Source organism: Spea bombifrons, chromosome 8 (assembly GCF_027358695.1).
Source record: "Spea bombifrons isolate aSpeBom1 chromosome 8, aSpeBom1.2.pri, whole genome shotgun sequence".
NCBI lineage: Eukaryota > Metazoa > Chordata > Amphibia > Anura > Pelobatidae > Spea > Spea bombifrons.
Genome location: NC_071094.1, coordinates 9,341,473 through 9,363,450, shown reverse-complemented (window position 1 = coordinate 9,363,450; position 21,978 = coordinate 9,341,473). Strand labels below are relative to the sequence as shown.

The 21,978-nt window shown below is 40.5% G+C and overlaps 2 protein-coding genes and 1 long non-coding RNA gene across 3 annotated transcripts; 1 reads left to right on the top strand and 2 right to left on the bottom strand.

The window, feature by feature from the left end:
* Window positions 1-4,670: 4,670 nt before the first annotated feature.
* LOC128503469 (uncharacterized) lies at window positions 4,671-5,149 on the bottom strand. Its single transcript, XR_008355244.1, has 2 exons — window positions 4,981-5,149; window positions 4,671-4,925 (listed from the first exon to the last, which is right to left on the bottom strand). It is a non-coding gene; the product is annotated as an uncharacterized LOC128503469 (long non-coding RNA).
* A 3,455-nt stretch (window positions 5,150-8,604) lies between these two features.
* On the top strand, window positions 8,605-11,269 carry RPL35 (ribosomal protein L35). Its single transcript, XM_053472937.1, has 4 exons — window positions 8,605-8,674; window positions 9,740-9,876; window positions 10,301-10,382; window positions 11,082-11,269. Exons 1-4 carry the CDS (start codon window positions 8,672-8,674, stop codon window positions 11,229-11,231), a joined length of 372 nt encoding a protein of 123 aa, XP_053328912.1. The 5' UTR covers window positions 8,605-8,671; the 3' UTR covers window positions 11,232-11,269.
* Window positions 11,270-11,588: 319 nt separating this feature from the next.
* Window positions 11,589-16,667, bottom strand: WDR38 (WD repeat domain 38). The gene is made up of 9 exons (XM_053472936.1): window positions 16,534-16,667; window positions 15,368-15,488; window positions 15,049-15,165; window positions 14,246-14,343; window positions 14,046-14,126; window positions 13,583-13,705; window positions 12,854-13,003; window positions 12,356-12,403; window positions 11,589-12,034 (listed from the first exon to the last, which is right to left on the bottom strand). The coding sequence occupies exons 1-9, from the start codon at window positions 16,600-16,602 to the stop codon at window positions 11,939-11,941; spliced, it is 903 nt and encodes a 300-aa protein (XP_053328911.1). The 5' UTR covers window positions 16,603-16,667; the 3' UTR covers window positions 11,589-11,938.
* Between the last annotated feature and the right edge of the window lie 5,311 nt (window positions 16,668-21,978).

The following is a 21,978-nucleotide window of genomic DNA, read 5'->3' as shown; positions in this document are numbered from 1 at the left end:
AAGGCAAAAAGTGGAACTATGCCATGAATGGATCCCGGCTCTCACACACCTACACATTCACTGTGCCGCTGAAACCCACCCTTAAATTGTGGATGCTTAGCAACGGAGGTTTTGTTTTAACGAAAATTCATGTCAAGTATTATGCAATTTAATTCTCTACCCCACAGGTTTTCATTCCCGTCAAATAATAAATTACGTCGGCATCAAAAGAGCTTAACCCTGCTGCGGGTCTGCAAATCCAAGAGAAGAACTGAATGCAAATGGTTTCTGGAATTGTTAGAATATATACCGTATAGTGATAGTTATGGAATAGTATTATACAATAATTATGGATTCCAAACAGTAAAGCAGCGTAGCCAGCTTAATGGACACTTGGCTACTGACAGGCCACTCATGCAGTAACGATAATAACCTTTTAGAATTGCTTTGTCTTATTTCTCTGGTCTAACAGCATCTAGATATGTAGAGACCTTTGTAAAGTTCTCTCCTCCCAAATGCTTGCAAGGGAAGCAATTGCGGCTTGAGCTTCTCTGATTTGAAGATTAGGGGTATCTGAATATTTTTGTACATTAACTGCAATTCCACATACAGCCAATGTCTAAAGTTTCAAGGACCTATCCCACACTGGATCCTTTCTGTGCTCCGATTATGTGTTTCATGTTCGGAGTGTGTAGGACAGATCTGGATAGCGCCCACTCAATATATTGTCAAATTATGTTTTTAATATATTAATGGGCCACATTCTGGGCTAGTGCCCCTGCACCCCAGCCTGATTGGTGCCAGCACTCCCATTCACACGCTATGGGCAATTTGTGATGCCATGTTATGATGTCACAACGCCACGTAATCTTGAAGGCATGGGACGATCTTGGGGAGGGGCGCAGAGCAAATACCCCCTGAAAAGAACTAAGGACTGTCAAAATGACCTCATCAGGTGTGACCCTGACCGCAAGAGGAGCAGCCGGGTTCTCTGTGTTTGTAGAGTTATGAGCCTTAAGCCTGTCACCCTGGGCTGTTGCCGCCATTTGTCCTGCCTTCTTGGATAACAGGAAATAATTATGGAACAACCGACAACATTAACCCCTCCACGACATGTACATGTACGGACTCACAACGCAGCACTATACTTCTTGTGGCTCAAATGAAAAGTCTCACCTTTGACGCCATCTTCTCTTGGACCAGTACAGCGATATCATCTTCTTGCGATCATAAATTATACATTATTATTATTGTTATTATTAGTATTACATGTTTTTTTTGGAAGAAATGAATTTTTGTAAGAATGCAAAAGGTTGTTTTTGGTAAGAAAAATATCAGAATTAAATGTACACAATAAGAGGTTGTGGCCGCCTGAGCATACATCCTGCACGATTACATGGTTTTCTTTATTGCTGGTCCCCCAAGCAGGGAAGCAGTGGACATATTTCCATTTCTCCCAGAATTCCATTATCTGAACAGTTGTGTTCGAAGGAGCAGCTGGTATGAGTGGGAAGGGGAAGGACATGCGCCATCTGAGTATATCACAAGTCCACACATCCGATACAACATGCAAATATCGCAACACAACCAGCTGGCAGCGAAGACTGTGACATCAGTTAAGAATTACTTGGCAGAGATTTTCCTAGTTAATATAAGACTCATACACATCTTTACTGAAAGGGTGGTAGATAAATGGAACAACCTCCCATCAGAAGTGGTAGAGGCTAACACAGTGAACAGAATTATACATGATACGGATTCCCTCACTTTTGATGGGAAGCTGTTCCATTTCTCTACCACCATCTCAGTAAAAGTACATCTAAACCGCTGACCTTCTAGTTTTAGATTATTATAGTATTATAGTATAGTAGGTTGAAAAAAGACTAATCAGTCCATTAAGTTCAATGTAACAAGAGGTCATCATTTTCAAATGGAGGTCAGGGAAATATTGTATTTCAACTCCTGATGTGTCTATAAGTGTTAATTTATATTTGTTATGTATGTCTTAGAACACTCCTTTAAAATTGTACAGCACAGTGTCATTTGTTGCAGCTTAGTAAATTAAAGGTAGTAAAAATAATAATAACAATAATAATCATACCTGGGAACTTTCCGGGTTTGACCTGGAGATTGCCGGGTGAACGCTGCTCCTCTGGTTCTTCGGGTCAAGACCCGAATCCTCGTTGACACGCCCTGCTCCCCGTCCATTTTTCCTTTAAATGGGGGTGATTCCCGCTGTCGTCAGCGGGAACGCCCACCGACGTCAGCGGGACTGCCCGCCGACGTCAGTATGCAGTCCTGGCTGCGTCCCGCAAGGGAAGGCTCCGCGTAGCCGGGGCCCAGAAGTTCCCAGGTATGATAATAATTCTTAATACTGATCTGTTTTACAGGAAATTTCGGAAATTCTGCTTATAGATCCCATCAGCCATACATTTTGGGGGAAAAAGACCAGACTGGGATGTGAAACTGGCTCTGGCTGTCATAGGGAGTGCTGCCCCCTGCTGGATCCATGTGGCCACACACTTTACTTTTACATCAGGCTAAAAGTAGTACCTAGTAGTGTAGCCTGTGGTCACTTGTATAATTATAGCTTTGTGCTATATCTGAGCATTTTACAGAGTGTGATTCTTATGTGTGAGACTAAGTCAGCCTCATCCTGCCATTTCTCACAATGTCTAAGACTCTAGTTTTGATTTAATTAAGATCATTAAATAATTTAAGATAATTTAACCAGTGCACTATTATCCTTAACCCTGTAACTCTAAGCTAATTTGGGCCCTCTTTCTTCCATCCATTGATCTTAAACTCTCGATTCTTCTATGAGTTTCTTGTTTCCATGGCAATCGGACAAACATATGGGATTTCTGAAGACGAAAATGTTGGACAAATTTCGTCAAATATGAAGACGGAGGAATTTCGTCGAAAATAAACAAAATATTTCTCCTGAAAACAAACTTTCTGCCAGCATCTACTTCCCGGAACCTCTTTATTACAGAGCTCTTCAATGTTTGAAAGCCAAACATCTCAAGGGAGGCCTACAACACAGAGATCTCATTCATTTATTGATGCAAAGGAAGAACTTCTGTGGTGGTTCAGACACGTCCAAGCTTGGAACGGCAATGCCAATTTCGGCCTAACCCGTTATATGATCACGGAAGCAGATGCGAGTCGCTTTTGTTGGGGTGCATGCTATGGTCACTCATTGACAGGAGGCAGATGGTCCCAAGAAGAAAGACATCTTCATATCACTTGTCTGGAACTTTCAGCAGCTTCTTTCGCCCTAAAAACTTTCACTGCGGACAAAGTGAATTGGTAGGTTTTATTAAGAATGGACAATATATCAGCATTAAATCAAGATCTGGCAGAATTGGCGAAGTATTTTTGGCATTTCTGCTTGGATTGCGGATACATTCCGGAACTTTCCAATACAATCACATATTGGTGTTCCAAATATTTAACTAACTACAGCCACACCAGACAATTTTCCAACAGATTCTACATCCATGGGGACCTTTAGACATTGACCTTTTTGCATGTTGTGTAAATTGTCAACTACCTTCAGTTGAAGGTCAAAACTCAATGCAGTCTGCCACCTTTCTCCAGAACTGGGCATTAACAAGAAATAATGCCTTTCCACCATTTGTAATGATACCCAGAGGCCTATGGACAATCAGGTCCCAGAAGACAACAGTGGTACTATTTGATAAATAAGTATTGGTGACAAAACCTGGCATTATAATATATAATATTGGGGAAATCCAGTCCTGCTCCACAGGGCTGCATGTGCCTATCATCTGCCAGTGTCTGCCTGCTCAGGCCCAGTGCTCTACTACTACTGCTGCACCTCTTTGACCATCCTTAGTCTGGGGGAACCTTTTTTAAAATATTTCTATAATGAAAGGGGAGTCCAGAAGGTGTCAGAGACCTCCCCTTTTGGGAGCGCCCCCGAATGTTGTCCTGAATAAAAAAAGTCCGGAAAACAAAATTGGTTGCCCAAAAACAAATGTGGCAAAAACAAAAAGAAAATTTTGTCCGAATTGATTTTGCACGCCATGCACATCTATTTTCTACCCTTAATTTCCAAATAATCACAAGCTTTGTGTGGTTCACTGTTTACAAGTTTATGCATCTAGGACTGACTCGAGTCAGTTACATTTCTTTCCATTAACCTTTCGCTCCGGTGTCCAAGGCTACTGGATGGGTTTGTTGGCTGATGCATTTAGCTAGAATTGATGCCTCTCAATTTCAACGAGCCACTACATCTAAAGCCTTTAACTCAGATTGTAGATCAGAGGACATCCTTAGAGCAGCCGACTGGTCTCAGGAATCTACAGTTATGGAATATATTTTCAATCTAATTATTCATGTATCTTAAACATAGAAACATAGAAAGTGACGGCAGATAAGAACCAGTAGGCTCATCCAGTCTGCCCAACCTCTGAGTACTTTCCTTTAGTACTTGCCCTTATCCTATATCTAGCTTGGCCTTATGCCTATCCCATGCTTGCTTAAATGACTTTACTGTATTAACATCTACCACTTCTGCTGGGAGGCTATTCCATGCGTCCACTACCCTTTCCGTAAAGTAATATTTTCTGATGTTACCATTAAACCTTTGCCCCTCTAGTTTATGCTTGTGTCCTCTTGTTGTGGTAGTATTTCTCCTTTTAAATAAACTCTCTTCCTTTACCTTGTTGATTCCCTTTAAGTATTTAAATGTTTCTATCATATCCCCCCTGTCCCGTCTTTTTTCCAGGCTATATAGGTTAAGATCCTTTAACCTGTCTTGGTAAGGTTTATCTTGTAATCCATAAACCATTTTAGTAGCCCTTCTCTGCACTTTCTCCAACATTTCTATATCCTTCTGGAGATACGGTCTCCAGTACTGTACACAATACTCCAAGTGAGGTCTCACCAGTGATCTGTACAACGGCATGAGCACTTCCCTCTCTCTACTGCTAATACCTCTCGCTATACAACCAAGCATTCTGCTAGCATTACCTGCTGCTCTACTGCATTGCCTGCCTACCTTTAAATCCTCAGAAATAATTACCCCTAAATCCCTTTCCTCACACGTTGAGGTTAGGACAGTACCAAATATTCTATACTCTGCCCTTGGGTTTTTATTCCCCAGGTGCATTACTTTGCATTTATCTACATTAAATGCCAATTGCCACAGCTCTGACCATTTTTCCAGTTTTCCTAGATCGTTTGCCATTTTGCTTCTTCCTCCAGGAACATCAACCCTGTTGCAAATTTTTGTGTCGTCAGCAAATAAACATACCTTTCCATCAAGTCCATCTGCAATATCACTAATAAAAATATTAAAGAGAATGGGTCCAAGTACAGATCCCTGAGGTATCCCACTGGTTACAAGACCTTGTTCTGAATATACGTCATTCACTACAACCCTCTGTTGTCTGTCACTCAGCCACTCCTTAATCCATTCAACAACATTGGGATCTAAACCCAGAGATTGCATGTGGGACAGTGTCAAAGGCCTTACTGAAATCCAGATACGCAATGTCTACTGCACCACCTTGATCAATTACTTTAGTCACCCAATAAAAAAAATCAATAAGATTTGTTTGGCAAGATCTTCCTGAGGAAAACCCATGTTGTTTTTGATCTTGAAACCCATGTGACTTCAGATGTTCAACAATCCTTTCCTTTAACATGGTTTCCATTAATTTCCCCACTACAGATGTAAGACTAACTGGCCTGTAGTTGCCCGACTCCTCCCTACTGCCTTTTTTGTGAATGGGCACAACATTCGCTACTTTCCAATCCCCAGGGACAACTCCCGTTACCAATGATTCGTTAAATATATCAGTTAATATACTTGGGGTGTATCCCATCAGGCCCCATCGACTTATTTGTCTTTACCTTAGACAACTGAAGTAGAACCTCCGCCTCGATAAACTCACATATTTCAAATGATTCAGTCTATTTTCCCAGCTGAGGTCCCATTCCCTCATTTTCATCTGTAAAAACTGAACAGAAATATTCATTGAGGCAGTCAGCTAAACCTTTATCCTCTTCTACATTTATTCCTTTTGTTTTTAGTCTAACTAATCCTTGTTTAACTTTCCTTTTCACATTTATATATATCTAAAAAATGTTTTATCTCCATTTTTTACTGAGAGGGCAATTCGTTCTTCTGCCTGTGATTTGGCAGTTCTTATAACTTTATTTGCCTCTTTCTGCCTAATTTTATAGATCTGTCTATCTTCCTCACTTTGGGTATTTTTGTATCTACTAAAGGCTAGCTTCTTGTCTTTCACGATTTTGGCCACTTCTGCAGAGTACCACAGCGGTTTCCTTAATTTTTTACTCTTACTGACCAGCCTAATACAATTTTCTGTTATCTTCAATAATACAGCTTTTACAAAATCCCATTTCTCCTGAACGCCATTTAAATTGTGCCAGTCTGATAATGGCTCCTCTATACATTTTCTCATTTTAGAAAAGTCAGCTTTTCTAAAATCTAAAACTTTTGTTTTTGTGTGGTGTGACTCAGTCACTGTTCATATATTAAACCAGACTGATGATCACTAGATCCCAAACTTTCACCTACAGAAATATCTGTAGAACACTAAATCCAATATGGCCTCCTTACAAGTTGGTTCCTCAACTACCTGTTTTAAAGATAATCCCAGTAAGGAGTTTAGAATATCCGCACTCCTGGTACAACCAGCTACTTTCGTTTTCCAGTTCACATCAGGGAGATTAAAGTCACCCATGATTATAACATCCCCCTTCACTGTCATTCTAGCTATTTCATCCACTAGTAGATTATCTAGTTCTTCTACTTGTCCTAGGGGTCTATAAATCACACCTATGCGAGTTACTTTACTTTTGCCAAATTGTACTGTAACCCAAACCGACTCTATATTCTCCTCACCAACTTGTATTAAGTTAGATTTTATGTTATTTTTCACATATAGGGCCACCCCTCCCCCTTACTTGCCCTTTCTGTCTTTTCTATATAAGGAGTACCCCGGTATTGATATGTCCCAGTCATTTTTCTCATTATACCATGTCTCAGTAACAGCCACTATATCAACATTCTCAGTTGCCACAACTGTTACAATCTTCTAGGCTATTGTCCTGAAACACAGTAAGTGATCGTAGCACTCAGTGGCACTGTTACATACCGAAGTATAGCAATACAGCGCTCTACTGACAGAACTCGTAGTGAGGTAAAACAGGAACTCTTAATTTGGGAAACACACAGGCTTATATGCAGGTTAGGTGGGAAACAAACCAAAAATCATGTCCACATCTTCCCGCCCAGCCCAGACAGTCCGGCACACACTTAGGCCACGAGCCCCGCAATGTCCGTACAGCATTAAACCGTGATTTCCGGGGTGATCCAGAAGGAGCAGCAGTGATCTCGGGGTACCGATGGATAGCTCGGGGTCCTGAGGATATCCTGTCCAAAAAGTGACGTGATTGGCCGAAGGGACCCTGAGCGGCAGCCGTTCAACGTTTCCCCGGGACGGACCGCGAGATAGCCGACGTGCAATAAACGTGCCGGCTGATCTCCACTCTCCTGGCAGCCCCAAGCAGCCGGGAATCTCCGAACCACCCCTGGTCCGTACCCCCACCACCTGTTGGGTATCTCCCCTGTTGGGTACAATAGTGCTGCGGTTGGGTCGATGATGTCCGGGCTACGAGGGGTTAAAGTCCGTGGGCAGGACATGTGGCACATGGACAGGGTAACACATGAGGGGAGAACAAAAGCACAACAAAAATCACACATATACTGGGACATACAGAATTCAGACAATAACTACCACAGCCGGCAACTATTAACCCAGGGCCATCACAGTTACATCACAACGTTAACAAAATTCCCTAATTGTATTTTCAATCCATACATGTCAGGGATTTTATGAAAGTCAAGCCGCAGCACAAGGCTGACCGCCCCACTCGTTTCAGCGTCTCTGATCACCCTGTCGATAAGAGCCATTCAGCCATCTACACTTCCTACTTTATCCTGATCTAAAGACTCAGGTCTGTATCAGTCCTTGGTCTTGTCTTAGATTCAGGAACTTTATGCCTATCCCGCGCATGTTTGAATTCCATCACGGTATAACTCTCTGCCGCTTCTGATGACAGACTTCTCCACATACCTATCACCCTCTCAGTAAAGTAAAATGGTAGTTATAGCCCTCAAAAGCGGGTGTACCAGAGATCGAAAATGGTGTCATCGTTGTGGAAATACAAACATTTCCCTGAAGATTATAGCTGTATATGTCAAAATAAACACCATATTTATGAAACAGAAGTATTAAGGAAACAGACGTAAAAATCCTCTGGTCTTCCAAAGCAGATCTAACATAAACACGAAACATAGTACATCGAAGACTTTAAATGAGTTTCAATTCCAATTCCTTGTTTCCTGTGGAATCTGCTATATTTAATACGGCCGTAACCATTGTGCTCTAATACAATAACCCCATATCCTCCTACACCCGGATAAAATACCTCTGGTACTATAGTATAGATGAAGAAATACTATTGTTTCAGGCCCCTCTAATTAATACCCTACTTGGAACGTACTATATGAGCAACTCGAATTGCTTAGCAACCCACCCCTTCGATTGTTAACTTGGTCGCGTCCGTCACCCGGAAGAGCTCGGTAGACGGCTGACCCCTCCCTTTCCTCTAGCAGCCAGCGGTGAAAATGGTGAGTGAAGTATGGCTGTCTTGGAAAATCTGTTTCCATCCTCCTAACTGCTTTTATTATACACCCCATATTCACTAAGGAGAGACAGATGAGGCGTAGGGGGACGTGTCGGGGCCGGTATTGTGTGTTGTTTTGGTTTAAGTGGCCCGATAAATAACATCTATTTCCCCCTCCGCTTCCTGAGGCCTGTGTGGACCGAAGCCGTGGCCGCTGTGCTGCGTGTGTATTATTCGCTACTTACCGGGGCATTAGGTTACGTCATATTGATGTATCTCGAGTTGCTGTGCAATAGGCGAGGCTGAGTGTATAAACCGACTTGTTCTGTGCGTATATGCTATGCTATATGCGCGTTCTGTGCCAGAGCCGTATGTTTGAGCGGAAGATCAGGGAATGGGGCTGTCTTAGTGGTTTATGGTGTGTGCTTTTAGCACAAAGTTTTCCTGTGGCGATCTGCAGGGTTGTGTATAAAGCTGCTACTGTAACCATAGGAATAGCGCTTAAAGTAACCCTTGCTGTATGCTGTACAATTTTCCACCCATAAGCAGGTCCACGTTCATGCAGAAGGTTTATGCTGTTAAACAGCTTATGTTGTGCAGTAGATCTGTGTTAAGGCCTTGTTGAGATGTGATGTTTGTAGTTTACCCCAAAGTTAGCCTTTGCAGACATCTTCCATGGAGCCCTATCCCTTAGAAAGAGATGCCATAAACTAGATCTGGATGCTCCATAGTTCTTCTATTTGGCACTTAGTGAGACTTTGGAGTAAGTGACTTGTAGGTAGTCCTTAAAAGTGTTCACGATATCTAGTGATCTATAGGCTTGGGCTGGCTAGACTGCTATTGAATGTACAATTCTAAAAATGTTTTGTCCTACACTGTTTCAGATGCAAGTGCAAAGGCTATAGATGTACATGCTGCTTAGAAACCCAACTTATCAAAGTATTTATTGATCTGTACATCTGGTACTTTTGACAGCTGCATAGTTATCCTCTTAAGACAGGTCTGCTGCCTCCCTATACTGCACAGTAGATTTGATGTTAATCAATGCTGGTTTTTATTCCCCTCTCAGGCAAAGATCAAGGCCCGAGACCTGCGCGGTAAGAAAAAGGAAGAGCTGCTTAAACAGCTGGATGACCTCAAAGTGGAACTTTCCCAGTTGAGAGTAGCCAAGGTGACTGGAGGTGCTGCATCCAAGCTGTCCAAAATGTGAGTATCTGCTCATAAAGCTCGATGTGTTGCTTATGTTTGCAACAAAATGCAGCCCTCTAATGGTTCTAGTTTTTTTTTTCTTCCAGTCACTGGGTTTCATAGTTATGTTTACCAATTAAGTTGTCTTAAAATGTGAGTGCAAAATGGAAACACTTTAGTAGTATGTCATGAAATGATGCATATACGCTTGTTGGCTGCCTTGACCCCCTCTCGCCACAAGGAGATATAACTTAAAGCTATGTTTCCAGCTGTGGAATTAAGCTTCCATGATACCTTTATAATTAGCACTAGGTGTATTATAGATGTTATAGTTTGAGCAAAAATAACAAGGCAAAGCTTCCAGTTGACGAGTGGCGCTTGCATGTTCTTTATTTTAAAGAGCTGTACTTGATTGGGAAATTGTTTTTTTTGCCCCCCACAGCCGCGTTGTGCGAAAGTCCATCGCCAGAGTCCTGACTGTGATCAACCAGACCCAAAAGGAAAATCTGAGAAAATTTTACAAGGTGAGTAGTGCTGTTATGTAGGGCAGGAGAAACGGGAATAGCTTGGTATTGCCAACGTTTGTATAAAGTGCACGCATCCTCTCATACAAGGGAAAAAAAGAGTGACAGCGCTTTTGCTTTGACGCACTGCATCTGGCTTTGAGAGGATACCACTTTAGTGCTTGCATCTTCACCTATACATTATTCTGACCATTTGAAAAGCAAATATATAGGCCAAGATTATGTTGCTTGCGTGTTGTGCTAGTGAAGGGTACGTACGTGTTGTCTGCTGTGAGCAGTTTTACATATTTAAGGATATAAAATCAAATCCAAGCCTTCCAAAGTATTCTGGCTTGCTTTTAATCAGGGTTCAGTAGTGCACTGCTCCAGCAGTTAAAAGCCTAAAGAGAGCTAATTGTGTGGTCCTTTTTAAGGAGTGAGAAAAGGGCTTTAGACCCAAAGCAACTAATGGACTGATAGCTCTTGCTTAAGAATCTTGTAATAGTATAAGAAGAATCTTTGGGAACGTACTGCAACCTAAACAAACTTGTTGAGCCCCACAGATTTCATTTGTGGTGATCCAATTCTGATCTGGAGTACCAAGCAATCGCTTTCAGAGTAAACTGAAAAATGAAAAGCTTGCAGCTTGTTGAAAACGCTTATTGCTGAAACACGTTTTTGCGGCCACTGGTGAAGTTTCCAAAATTGTTTTCGTAACAGGGTAAGAAGTACAAGCCTTTGGACCTGAGGCCAAAGAAGACCAGGGCCCTCAGACGACGGCTGAACAAGCACGAAGAGTCTCTGCGGACCAGGAAACAGCAAAGAAAAGAGCGTCTGTATTCCATTCGCAAGTTTGCCGTCAAGGCATAAGTGCCATGCACTGAATAAAACTTTGGTTTACTCAGAAATTGTTTGTTGCATTTTTTTCCCCTCTTAAAATCGGTAAAATCCTAAAGTAGCCAAATGGCAAGCCCTGTAATCCAGAATATTGACACTTTAGCCAGTGGTTTACTATTAGATCTGTACATATCCAGTCTCATTCAAGGAGCAAGCTTTGGTAAACGTTGGCTTGGAATATTTGGGTCTCGGTGAGAGCTTTATCTTGCCGACGTTGGCTCTAAGGAAATGGTATCAGCTGTGATATTAGACATTACAATCACAAGATGTCACCATTAAACTTTGTCGCAAGCTTGGTAATGTGTGGCCCAATGTTTGCCATCACATGGACAAAGGCTTACTCTGCTAATGTTTATTAAAATAAAATAGGAATGGGTACAACAGAGTATAGTGAACACTAGCACCCCACAAAATAGGGTTAAATCTTAAAAAAAAAAAAAAAAAAGGGGGCTTAAGACCACAATGTGCAATTTTTTTATAACACTATAGAAACCTTTTTTATGACAAATAGTTTGGCTTTCTCCACTTTGGCTGAGTGCTGCATCTGCAGTACTGCAATGTTTTTCTATAATACAGGCTTTTTGATGCCGCTCTGGTTTTCTTCCTGCTGTAGAACATTGATTCAGGAGATTTTATACTCCATTGTCAGAAATTCCAGAGCAACAAGGCTAATGCTCATTTCATTTTCCATTAATCCTTGTGAATCCAGTGGCTCCAGTTAACAAGAGGGTCCCTTCTGCAGAAAAGGTACATGCATGTACCACATCGATCATTGCCTTAAATAGAAAAATGACATCGATAATTAATACAAATGACACACTCCTATTTGGGCTAAGAAATCAATGCACCTGTCCACATTTTCCCCAACTTAACGCAGATTGCGGGGTTTGTAGAGCAGCTTGTATGGAAAAGTTATAATCTTATAGAGGTAAAACGGAAGATTTTTAGAAGGGGAGGTAGATTAGATCAAAAAAGCTAATCCCTTTTACACAAGCTTTATCGACTGCGTAAGAATCTAGCATTATTGTTCACGGGCTGGGTTTTCCCTGATTTACATTTTAATTACAGTATTTTCAAAGTAGATGTAAATGTCTTACTCTCAAGCTCTTGATGCACTTTCCATGTCCACAGTCCCAGAGCTTTACCTATATTTACAAAATGTTAAGATATTAACTATATAATAATTATATAAAACTGCAATTTTTCCTCCCTTCCTTATGCCCTATATGTGTACATAAAAAGAAACCGATGTGTTGGATATTTCAGAATGAGACAACTAAAGTAAATGCAGGTCCCTTGAACTTTGCAGAGTGCTTCTTGGCCCATGTCATTGCCTGGGTCACTAGCGTGTTCAACAGGCAGTTTGTGTCATGGTTAAGGCTGTATTAAATTGAGACACTAAATATATGGCCCGACTGCATGAGTTATTGGACCAAGCAATTTCCGGGCTGTGAGCATGGCTTATAGTGAACTAAGGTAGTAAAAACATGGCTATGTAGATAATTTATCTTATATGGTCATCTTTGCTATACTGAATGCTGTATACTAGAGTCTGTTGGATCGTGCGGTTGTATACTTCTTCGAACTATATTTACCATCTTATCATGTCCTGCGGATGCCAGCAGGATGCCATCCCGAGAAAAAGACATGCTCCTCAACCACCCAGTGTGTCCTTTTAGTAGGAAGATAAGGGAGCCGGTGCGTGGGTTCCACACACGAATACTTTTGTCCCAAGAACCAGAAGCCTGGTGTACCAAGAAAAACACGACTCAATCAGAATTACTGTTTCGCTGTTGAATTTGGCATAGAATGTAGTAAAGTGGTTAGGTGAGAAATAAGTGAACAATGCATACTACCTGAATAGTAAGCTTGCGAGCAATACACTCTTTACCTAATGTATCAGTTTGTCTGTAATCTAGTTTTGTAGGGCCCCTTGAATATATGTATTGTAAGGAGTGCTGCATACATTATTGGCACTATAAATAGAGGAATAATGATGTGTGCATGAATTATATCCTAATCTATGGGTCTGAGGTGCCAGGGTATTTCAACAGAAAATGCAAAACTGTATTTACAGCTGGGACAGTTTGCTAAATGACAATTGTTACACATATGTACTTGACCTGCTTACTGATCGCTCAATGACCATTAGGCAGGGAGATCTGAGCAAAAATGGGAAAACAAGATTATCTAATATCTCAAACCTTTAAAACAAATGTTACAAGATCAGTAATCTTTCCTTACAGAATTTGTCTTACATGACATTAAGTCCTACATTGTTGTCTATATGGCACATGGGTGTCAGTAGCTCAGAATTACCGTACCAGCATCCCAGACACAGAGAAGCACAAGCAGCTGACGTTGCCCTTGTGTCCTTTCAGAATTCTGTCCATTCCATCATTTTGCAAACTCCATACTCTAACAGTGTAATCCCAGGATCCGGTGGCCTGTAAAGAAGATTATCCAATGTGATACTACGCACACCTTTCCCAACTTCATTATCCTACCAAAACAACCTGCCAAAATATCATGATAAAAATTCGACCTGCTGGACAATCACTCCTCCTAAAAACAATCCACTCAAAAACATGTATCTGTCTTAGATCTAATACTGGATTTTGCCAGTTTTCTGTGTAGCTTCAGTAACTTTTAACGCATTGTTAGCAAGGAGCACCGGAACTGATTTCTCCGTAGCGGACATCTGTAAGGTTTGCCCATATATATAGCTGATGGGCAAGTGGATTTATATACCAGCCCTAAAGCATTATAGCCGGGACACAGACTTACTATGTAAGATCCATTCTTTGAGAAAGCACTGCACTGGATGGCATCTTGATGCCCTACAAATGTCTTCAAATGCTGTCCATGCTGTTGAGCAAGTGTGACATTAGTATTAAAGTAAGTTCTTAATTTTTATCCAATTGCTTGTGATCACTCACCAAGACAAATGCATTGAAGTTAAAATTTGCCTGAAAATCATGTTTTACCTGCACGTTCCACAGTATGGCAAACCGATCCCAGCCTGCAGACAGCAGATACACAGAATCCGGGCTGAAGCAAACAGTCTCAACACACTTAGAATGGTCTGAAAGATGGTGAACAGATGTTAAGTGTGAAATTAAAGCTTTTTTTTTAAATCAATTGTGTAGAGATAATATATTAAGGAGACTTTTGGGGAGATGAAACAGATGCAGCATAAATCATTATGTTCTAAAAATATGCAGATCGGATAAGACAGGAACCAGAAAATATGTCAAACATGTAGAGAGGCGAGAACATGGTGAGGATATATTGATGACATTCCACATTAATGCTTTTTTCAGGGCATTTTTGTACCTTATATGTTTAGATGTTAAATAGTGGGAAGTTTACTTAAATGGAGGTAAACAGATAGGACAATAGTCTAAAATTAGAACTTCAGAGGCTTAGATGTAAGGCTGCATTCACTGAGAAGATGCCTTCAAGCAGAAGTGGCAGAGGTAGAGAAGCCGAGGGTATTTAAACATGTATGGCATAGGCATCAAACCACCCTGAACATAATGCAAGGCCGAGGGCCAAGTAAGGTTTTATGCTTATAGCAGGTAAGAACAAAATTAAAGCTAAATATGCCATATGGCTCTTACGTGCTGTCAGATTATATATTTATATCCCAGGGGTACCATCAATATTTATGGAGATGTGTGGGGAGGGGGGGCTAAGAATTAAGTTAAGAGAAAGAATGTACTTAGCAATGTTAAATACATATTACATTTATTGCACCTTTATGGACGACCATGTGACTCACGCATACCCTTTAGCACATGAAGACACTCTGCTGTGTCCACTTTCCATATCCGCACAGTGCAATCATGGGATGAGCTGGCAAAAAGGGAGCAGTCAGGAGAGAAGCAGCAAGATTTTACTGGCCCTGTAGTGGGACATAAGCAATAATATGTGATGAGAATTATGGTGATAAATCAATTAGGAAAAACAAATCCCAGACATATAATAATAATAATAATATTTTTATTATTATTGTTATTATTATTTATTGTATTACTTGTTACTTGTTATTGTATTACTAGGGGAAGCCAACCTGAATATTAGATGGGGGAGAGTGAGGATCTCACCTGTGTGTCCCGTCACTTTGCATTGGAGTGATCCGCTCTTTGCGTCCCATAAGTGGATCCGACTGTCATCAGAGCAGGTCAGAATGAGCTTACAGTCTGGTGATATCGCACAGGAATTAACCTAGAAGACAATAACCAGGGCTTATTTACTAATTACATTACATTTACTTATATAGGGCCAGCAGATCCCATAGCGCTTTACAATCACAGTCGGTAGGATACATTTAAAATCACACCCATAACAAACTGGTACAAAAGGATCCAAGAGAGCCCTGCTGCTCTTGTGAGATTACATGTTAAATGTGCGTGGTCCGACTGTGCATCCAAGGTCCAAATTGTACTTCTTTAATCTCATCCTAGGGAACCAAAGTCAGAAGTATTTTCAGGGCCATTTTGTTTCTAGTACAGTCTCTCTGTGGAAGGGTTATTTCAATGATCTTACCCCTGTACTAAAGAAATGACCAGAGCCACCGGACCCATGGCTACAATTACTAGGTTTAAGTACTTTAAGATCATTCTCAGATCATCGTAGTTGAGGGTGATCAATGGCCCCATTAATAGGAGATCATTTAAAGAGACAAAATGTAATGTAGCCCCCTGTTGTAAACATTTGTCATATATGATGGAATTATAAGAGGGTGGGGGCATCTAATCATCAAAATTCTGGCAGATATTGGTGCAAAATTACTATATTCATATGTTTCTTCTGTATATTTTGCTTATAGTACTATTGCCATAAACAGACAGTTTGTGACTTAAATACTGTATCTTTTCCCCATATGTCTAAAGTTGTATTTTAATACATTAATTAAATGTTTGTACAGTGCTAAGCTATATGTGGGTGCTTTATTGTAAAAGATAACAGCCGACATGGTATACACCATTGGATGCAAAATACATTTTAAAAAGGAAAGAAATCTTCATTTTCTACAAGCTCGTAATAGTAGATTTCGTTTTAAAATTAAAGTTTCTTTTTTACCCTTTAATTTTTGGGACCACAAGGAGATTGAAATGGACCAAACAGATGCATTAAATTGTATATGCCGGCTTGGTAGCGTCCATTTAAATGGGCCAAATGGAAATAAACAAAAAGTTACAGGTTAAATGAAGAATCAGTTAATTGTGACATAACAAATTCATACAAAATAAGGCAAAAATACACCAACCTCTCCTTTGTGCCGCTCGAAATACTTCACGGTGGCTGCGGCAAAATATTCTGATGGATTTTTCCACATTGCTGCATAAATGGAAAACGTTTAATGTATTAAATCTCCTTTAAAACTCCGCATTGGATTACAGCCTGTAGCTGGCCCTCCCTGTATACAGAAACTTTCTTGTTACCAGTTTCTTGTTGCCACGGTCACCGTTAGCCTAAAAGGAGGCCAGACTGACTAACCCTTATTTACATTCCATTACACTGCGCGGTGTTTGTCACCAAGCTCATTATTTCCTTATCTTCCTGAAAAAAACTATGCCTTTTGGTGAAATAGCCACACTTTTCTAGGTATCAAATAGTATAAAAGATTAATGCTATTTTATTAAATACTGATTGTCTAACAATTTACAATTAATTTAACGCACATTTATTTTATATTTTTTGGATAATCCTGTGTTTGAAATTGTTTGATATCCACGAGAGCAGGGCATTTCTGTGCCTTTTTTGAAGAAAAGATCAAAGGGTTAAAGTGGAGTGAATATGTTTTAGTTTTTGTTAAATTTCTGCTTATAGGCCACACTCAGGTTTCATCCAGAATCTGCAGGAGAAGCACTTCTTCTCCGGGTCTCCGGGTCACTCTGCTTTGTATCCGGGGTCTCCCATACAACTCTCTGCTATCGGGAGCTAGCCCTGCCTTCATGTGGCTAATCCAACGCTCCAGCAGATTCCAGAATCGCGAGGCCTCAGAGTCGCCTGACTGGGAAGTTCCCTGGTATGCACATTAGTGCACGTTACTGGTGCTGTTCCGAGAGTTGTTATTGTGTTTTGTTATTTTTGTTGTGATTGCAAAATTTTCACCTTTTTGGCCCCTTTGTGAACAATTTTGAAGTTGCACGGAGAGAGACAGGAACAAGTGGTTGTCACCCGGGCCCCTTAGAGAGCCAGGCCCCGTTGCAGTTGGAACCGATGCGACCCCTGTGGTTACGCCACTGTGTATACGCCAATTAATACCATGTTTATTAAATAACAAGTACTATTACATGTATAAATAAAGGTATAGGAAATGCAGAAAAGGAAGGGCTATATAAGGTTGTTGCCAATGGGTCCCTTGGAAAAGTCAAGTTTCCCTGGCCCACCACACCCTACGAGGGCAGCCCTGGTGGCAGTTGTTGTGACCATTGGATTGTGGGAATATTTTTTAGAAAGTTGTAGTGATACAGAAATCCTTTAGGCGTCACCATAACACCATCTATAGTGCACATTATATGCAATTCATACCTTTAATAACCATATTTCCAAATAAAGTTAGTTGTGATCATTGTTCGTTCAGTGAAAATCTGTCTTTTCGCAGATATAGTTATTTTGTCTACATTTCTATGCTTTTTTTGTCTGTATGATCTCATAATATTTAAGTCAACAAGACTTAAATATTTTGCTGCAAAATCGGGGGCGGGGGGGCAAAACCCACCTATCTGGCACATTTACATGATGCCATCACACTCACAAAGTACACAAAGTGACTTAATAATATTGTGTCTCAAACTAAATTTTTAAAGTTTTAACTGATGTTCCAGTTTGGAGACCGAGAGAAGGAGTCCAGAAGATCGCTCACCTTATCCACTATCAACAATATTGATTATGCATCTTCAAACTGGTGCCTCTAAGGAAACTCTGGATATCAGAACATGTGTAAATTGTGCTCAAAAGTTGGCATGCCCTGGCAGAAATTGTGAAATGTTGGCATTGATTTTGAAAATATGACTGATCATGCAAACAAAACAGTTTTTTTTACATAGTTGTTTGGCTCCTTTTTATATCATAATGATAACAGATCACCCAAATGGCCCTGTTTACATACCCTTGAATGCTTGGCCTTGTTACATACACACAAGGTGACATACAGAGGTTAAAATGGCAATTAAAGGTTAATTTCCCACACCTGTGGCATTTTAAATTGCAATTAGTGTCTTTGTATAAATAGTCAATGAGTTTGTTAGCTCTCACGTGGATGCACTGAGCAGGCTACATACTGAGCCATGGGGAGCAGAAAAGAACAGTCAAAACACCCACATAACAACGAAATTGAACTTTATAAATATGGAAAAGGATATAAAAAGATATCCAAAGCCTTGAAAATGCCAGTCAGTACTGTTCAATCGCTTATTACGAAGTTGAATCTTGATACCAAACCAAGGTCAGGTAGACCAAAAAAGACTTCTGCCACGACTGGCAGAAGAATTGTTCGGGATATAAAGAAAACCCTCAGGAGAAATACAGGCTGCTCAGGAAAAGACGGTGTGGTTGATGGATGGTGGCTTTTTTAAAAAGTTTTTAAAGTTTTGGTTAGTTACAGTTGATTCCAAAAGGATCCTATTTTATAGGAATTAAAAGAGTACAAAATTCAAAACACAACAGAGCCCAAAAGCACCATGGGTCTTCATCAGTCTGTTGATAATACCAAAAATATATAAACCGCTCCCTGATTTCACCCTCTAACCCCTTTATAATCCTCTCATTCGGATGGGTATACATGGTGGTCTACGTGCTTTAGGATTGTGGACTCGACATTACTTTGACCCCCTACTTGGATGTTCCCTCGAGGCTCTGCTTGTGTTTTCATCTGACTCAGACACTGATTTGGACTTGGATTAACCCTGTGTTTGGATTCACTGCTTAAACAATAACAGTAATATTCCTCTTGTAATAGAAAAGGATAAAAGATTAAATCTTTATTTGGCTTATAAGATATGTACTAAATTTGTATGTTAATATTGAATGGATATATGTTTGTTTTATAACTTTCTTTAATAAACTGCTGTTCCTTACTTAAATATGCATTGTATATCTTCATATATTCCTGGACACCTGCAAGAGAGGAATTGTTTTTTTTTTAAATAATAAAATAAAATAATTTTTTTGGTATCATTTGGTTTTTGGTCACAGATTGGGTCTTTGACACTGCACCCAAGGTCTAACTCATGTAACCCTCTTCATCATGTGACACTCACAGGCAACTCACACATATATTATCCTGTGAGTGGGAACTTCAATGTGTCTTACGAGTCCCTCCTCCCCCTCTTAATGTAAAAAAATGGGGAGGGAGTCCCCAAAACCCCCTATCACTCAAGCGGGGCTGATGACTATCCCCTCTTCCACTACCCTGTGTATGGTGAGGTAGTGTGTGTGGAGTAATAAAAAACAGACATGTTTTAAAAAGTTAACAAAAGAAATAGTATTTGGCTCATGATTTCAACACGACATACACATAAAAGGTGAACCCATTGATCTTTAAATTACCGGTACATTGTTCTTTTGATTAGAATTTTGTTTTTGTATTTTTTTTCTCCTTTTTGTAATATACTGGTACTTTGGCGTAAAGTTTTGTTTCACTAAATATGTGCGGTACATTGTAATGTTTTAAGATCACCATTGAAAATGTTACATTGTATTCCCTTGATTTATTTGTATAATAGTAATAAAATGTAGCACATTTGTGACTAATTTGTTATTCATTGGCTGGCCGGTATAAATATTGGTGTTAACATCTGTTTCACTTTACCTATAACTAAGTCCCCTATGTAAGGCCAAAACATGTCCGAAAACAGAGGGTCTTGGCATGAGTCATAGTTTGGGAGAGAAGGGATCGGTGCTGAATACGCTCTCACGTTAAAGGAAGATTTATTATAATGTTGCAGTTCTAAGATCACATTGATATGGAAAGTCTGTTTAGAAGCATTGCCATGTTAACCAAAAGAGGGACTAGGAGGATAAGCATAATACAATAACACAGATTTGCACCTTGGGACATGTAATAATAAATCAATAGATGACATGTAGCTATTTCTGCCAATTTAAACAGTGTTAGCAAGTGGAACTAATTTAGCACATCAGATAATGTTTAGTAGTTTGCATACGGACGATAAGGAAGTGTGTGGTAAGTGGTTTATTTCTGGACTTTTGGGAGGTGTGTAGTGTTAGCGAGTTGTATAGTGACAATTCAGGAATTAGTTTTGTGTTACTGGGTGTAAGACCCCTCGTCTTATAATCGGGGTCGTCTTATAATCAGACCTCAAATAGGTCTGACCATGAGACTAAGATCCAGATCCCCCGCAGAGCTGCCCCCCCCAAACTTACCGGTGCTTCGTACTCCCCAGTGTGTAGCCAGGGCAGCGTGTAGACGTCTAGGCGATTCGCGTAGACAACTTCCGCTGCAGCTGGAAGGAGGTGCGGTTAGCAGCGGCGGTTGTCTGCGTCCATCGCGCAGACCTTCCCCGGCTGTCAGTGAGGAGAGTTCCCCACACTGGTGGGACAGACAAAATAAAAATGGAGATGTTTGGCCATAATGCACAGCACCACGTTTGTGCTGATATGCTATGTTTGGTTGTTTTGCAGCCACAGGACCTGGGAACCTTGCAGTCATTAAGTCGACCATGACCTAATCTGTATAGCAAAAAATCAAATGTGAGGCCATCTGTCTGACAGCTAAAGCCAAACTTGGCTCATGTAACAGGACACACCAACAAATCTATAACAGAATGGCTGAAAAAGAAAATAATTACAGTTTTAAGAAGGCACAGTCAAAATCCAAAGCTGTGGCGGAACCTTAAGAGAGTTGCATATAAACAAATGCCCGGAAACCTCAATGAACTAAGGCAAAGTTGTAAAGAAGAGTGAGCCAAAATTCCTTCACAACATTGTAAGAGACTGTTAGAGTCATAAAATGATTACTTCAAGTTATGGCTGCTGAAGGTGGTTCTACAAGCTATTGAATCATAAGGTGTACTTAGTTTTTCACACATGGCTTCTCCATTTTGGCTTTATATTCCATCTCCCAATATCTCCATCTCATATTTTTAGCTCTACATTTTTTTGAGGGAGCTACAATTTTACTCGCTCTGTTTATTATTTAAGGTAAAAGTGATTTCTGTGTTTTTTTTACATATACTGGTAGAGTAGATGGAACCTCAGATGTAGACAGGTGGGCAAAACTAAAGGGAGACTGTTTGTTTGGAGCAGTCTTATGGATGAATGTGTGTCTATCTGGGGTCTCAGGCAGAGATCAAAAGTCACCAAATCACAAACGCAGAAGGTCAACTCCCAAAGCTAGCCAGTTCAAAGCCAGATTCAATATTGTCAGGTCAAATTTTTCTGGAGACAACTGTTGGATTTACAACAACAAAGGGCAAAGTGACGGTGAAGCCCTAGCATTAATATAGGCAGTCCAGCAAAAAAAAAATGCCTACTGTGAGACAGTCTACGCAGAGGAGGTAGCTGGCGAGTTCCGTGGCTCCCGTTTACCTGAGAAGGACCATCAGGAGTGAGATTACAAGGAGTGAGGTTTCCATTACTTGCAGACGCCGTCCCTGCTGTTGGAGGAGAGGACCGACGGAGAGAACGACATGGGACTGAGAGAACCATGGAGGTAAGTCTTTACAGTTGTGAAGAACGTTTTCAG

Coding starts and splice junctions, on each gene's coding strand:
- RPL35 (XM_053472937.1), top strand. Junction 9,877..10,300: donor GCATCCAAGCTGTCCAAAAT/GTGAGTATCTGC, acceptor TGCCCCCCACAG/CCGCGTTGTGCGAAAGTCCA. Junction 10,383..11,081: donor ATCTGAGAAAATTTTACAAG/GTGAGTAGTGCT, acceptor TTTTCGTAACAG/GGTAAGAAGTACAAGCCTTT.
- WDR38 (XM_053472936.1), bottom strand. CDS start 16,602: ATGTGGAAAAATCCATCAGAATATTTTGCCGCAGCCACCGTGAAGTAT. Junction 15,489..16,533: donor TCGAGCGGCACAAAGGAGAG/GTTGGTGTATTT, acceptor ATTGTCTTCTAG/GTTAATTCCTGTGCGATATC. Junction 12,035..12,355: donor AGTGCATCAAGAGCTTGAGA/GTAAGACATTTA, acceptor TTTCTATTTAAG/GCAATGATCGATGTGGTACA.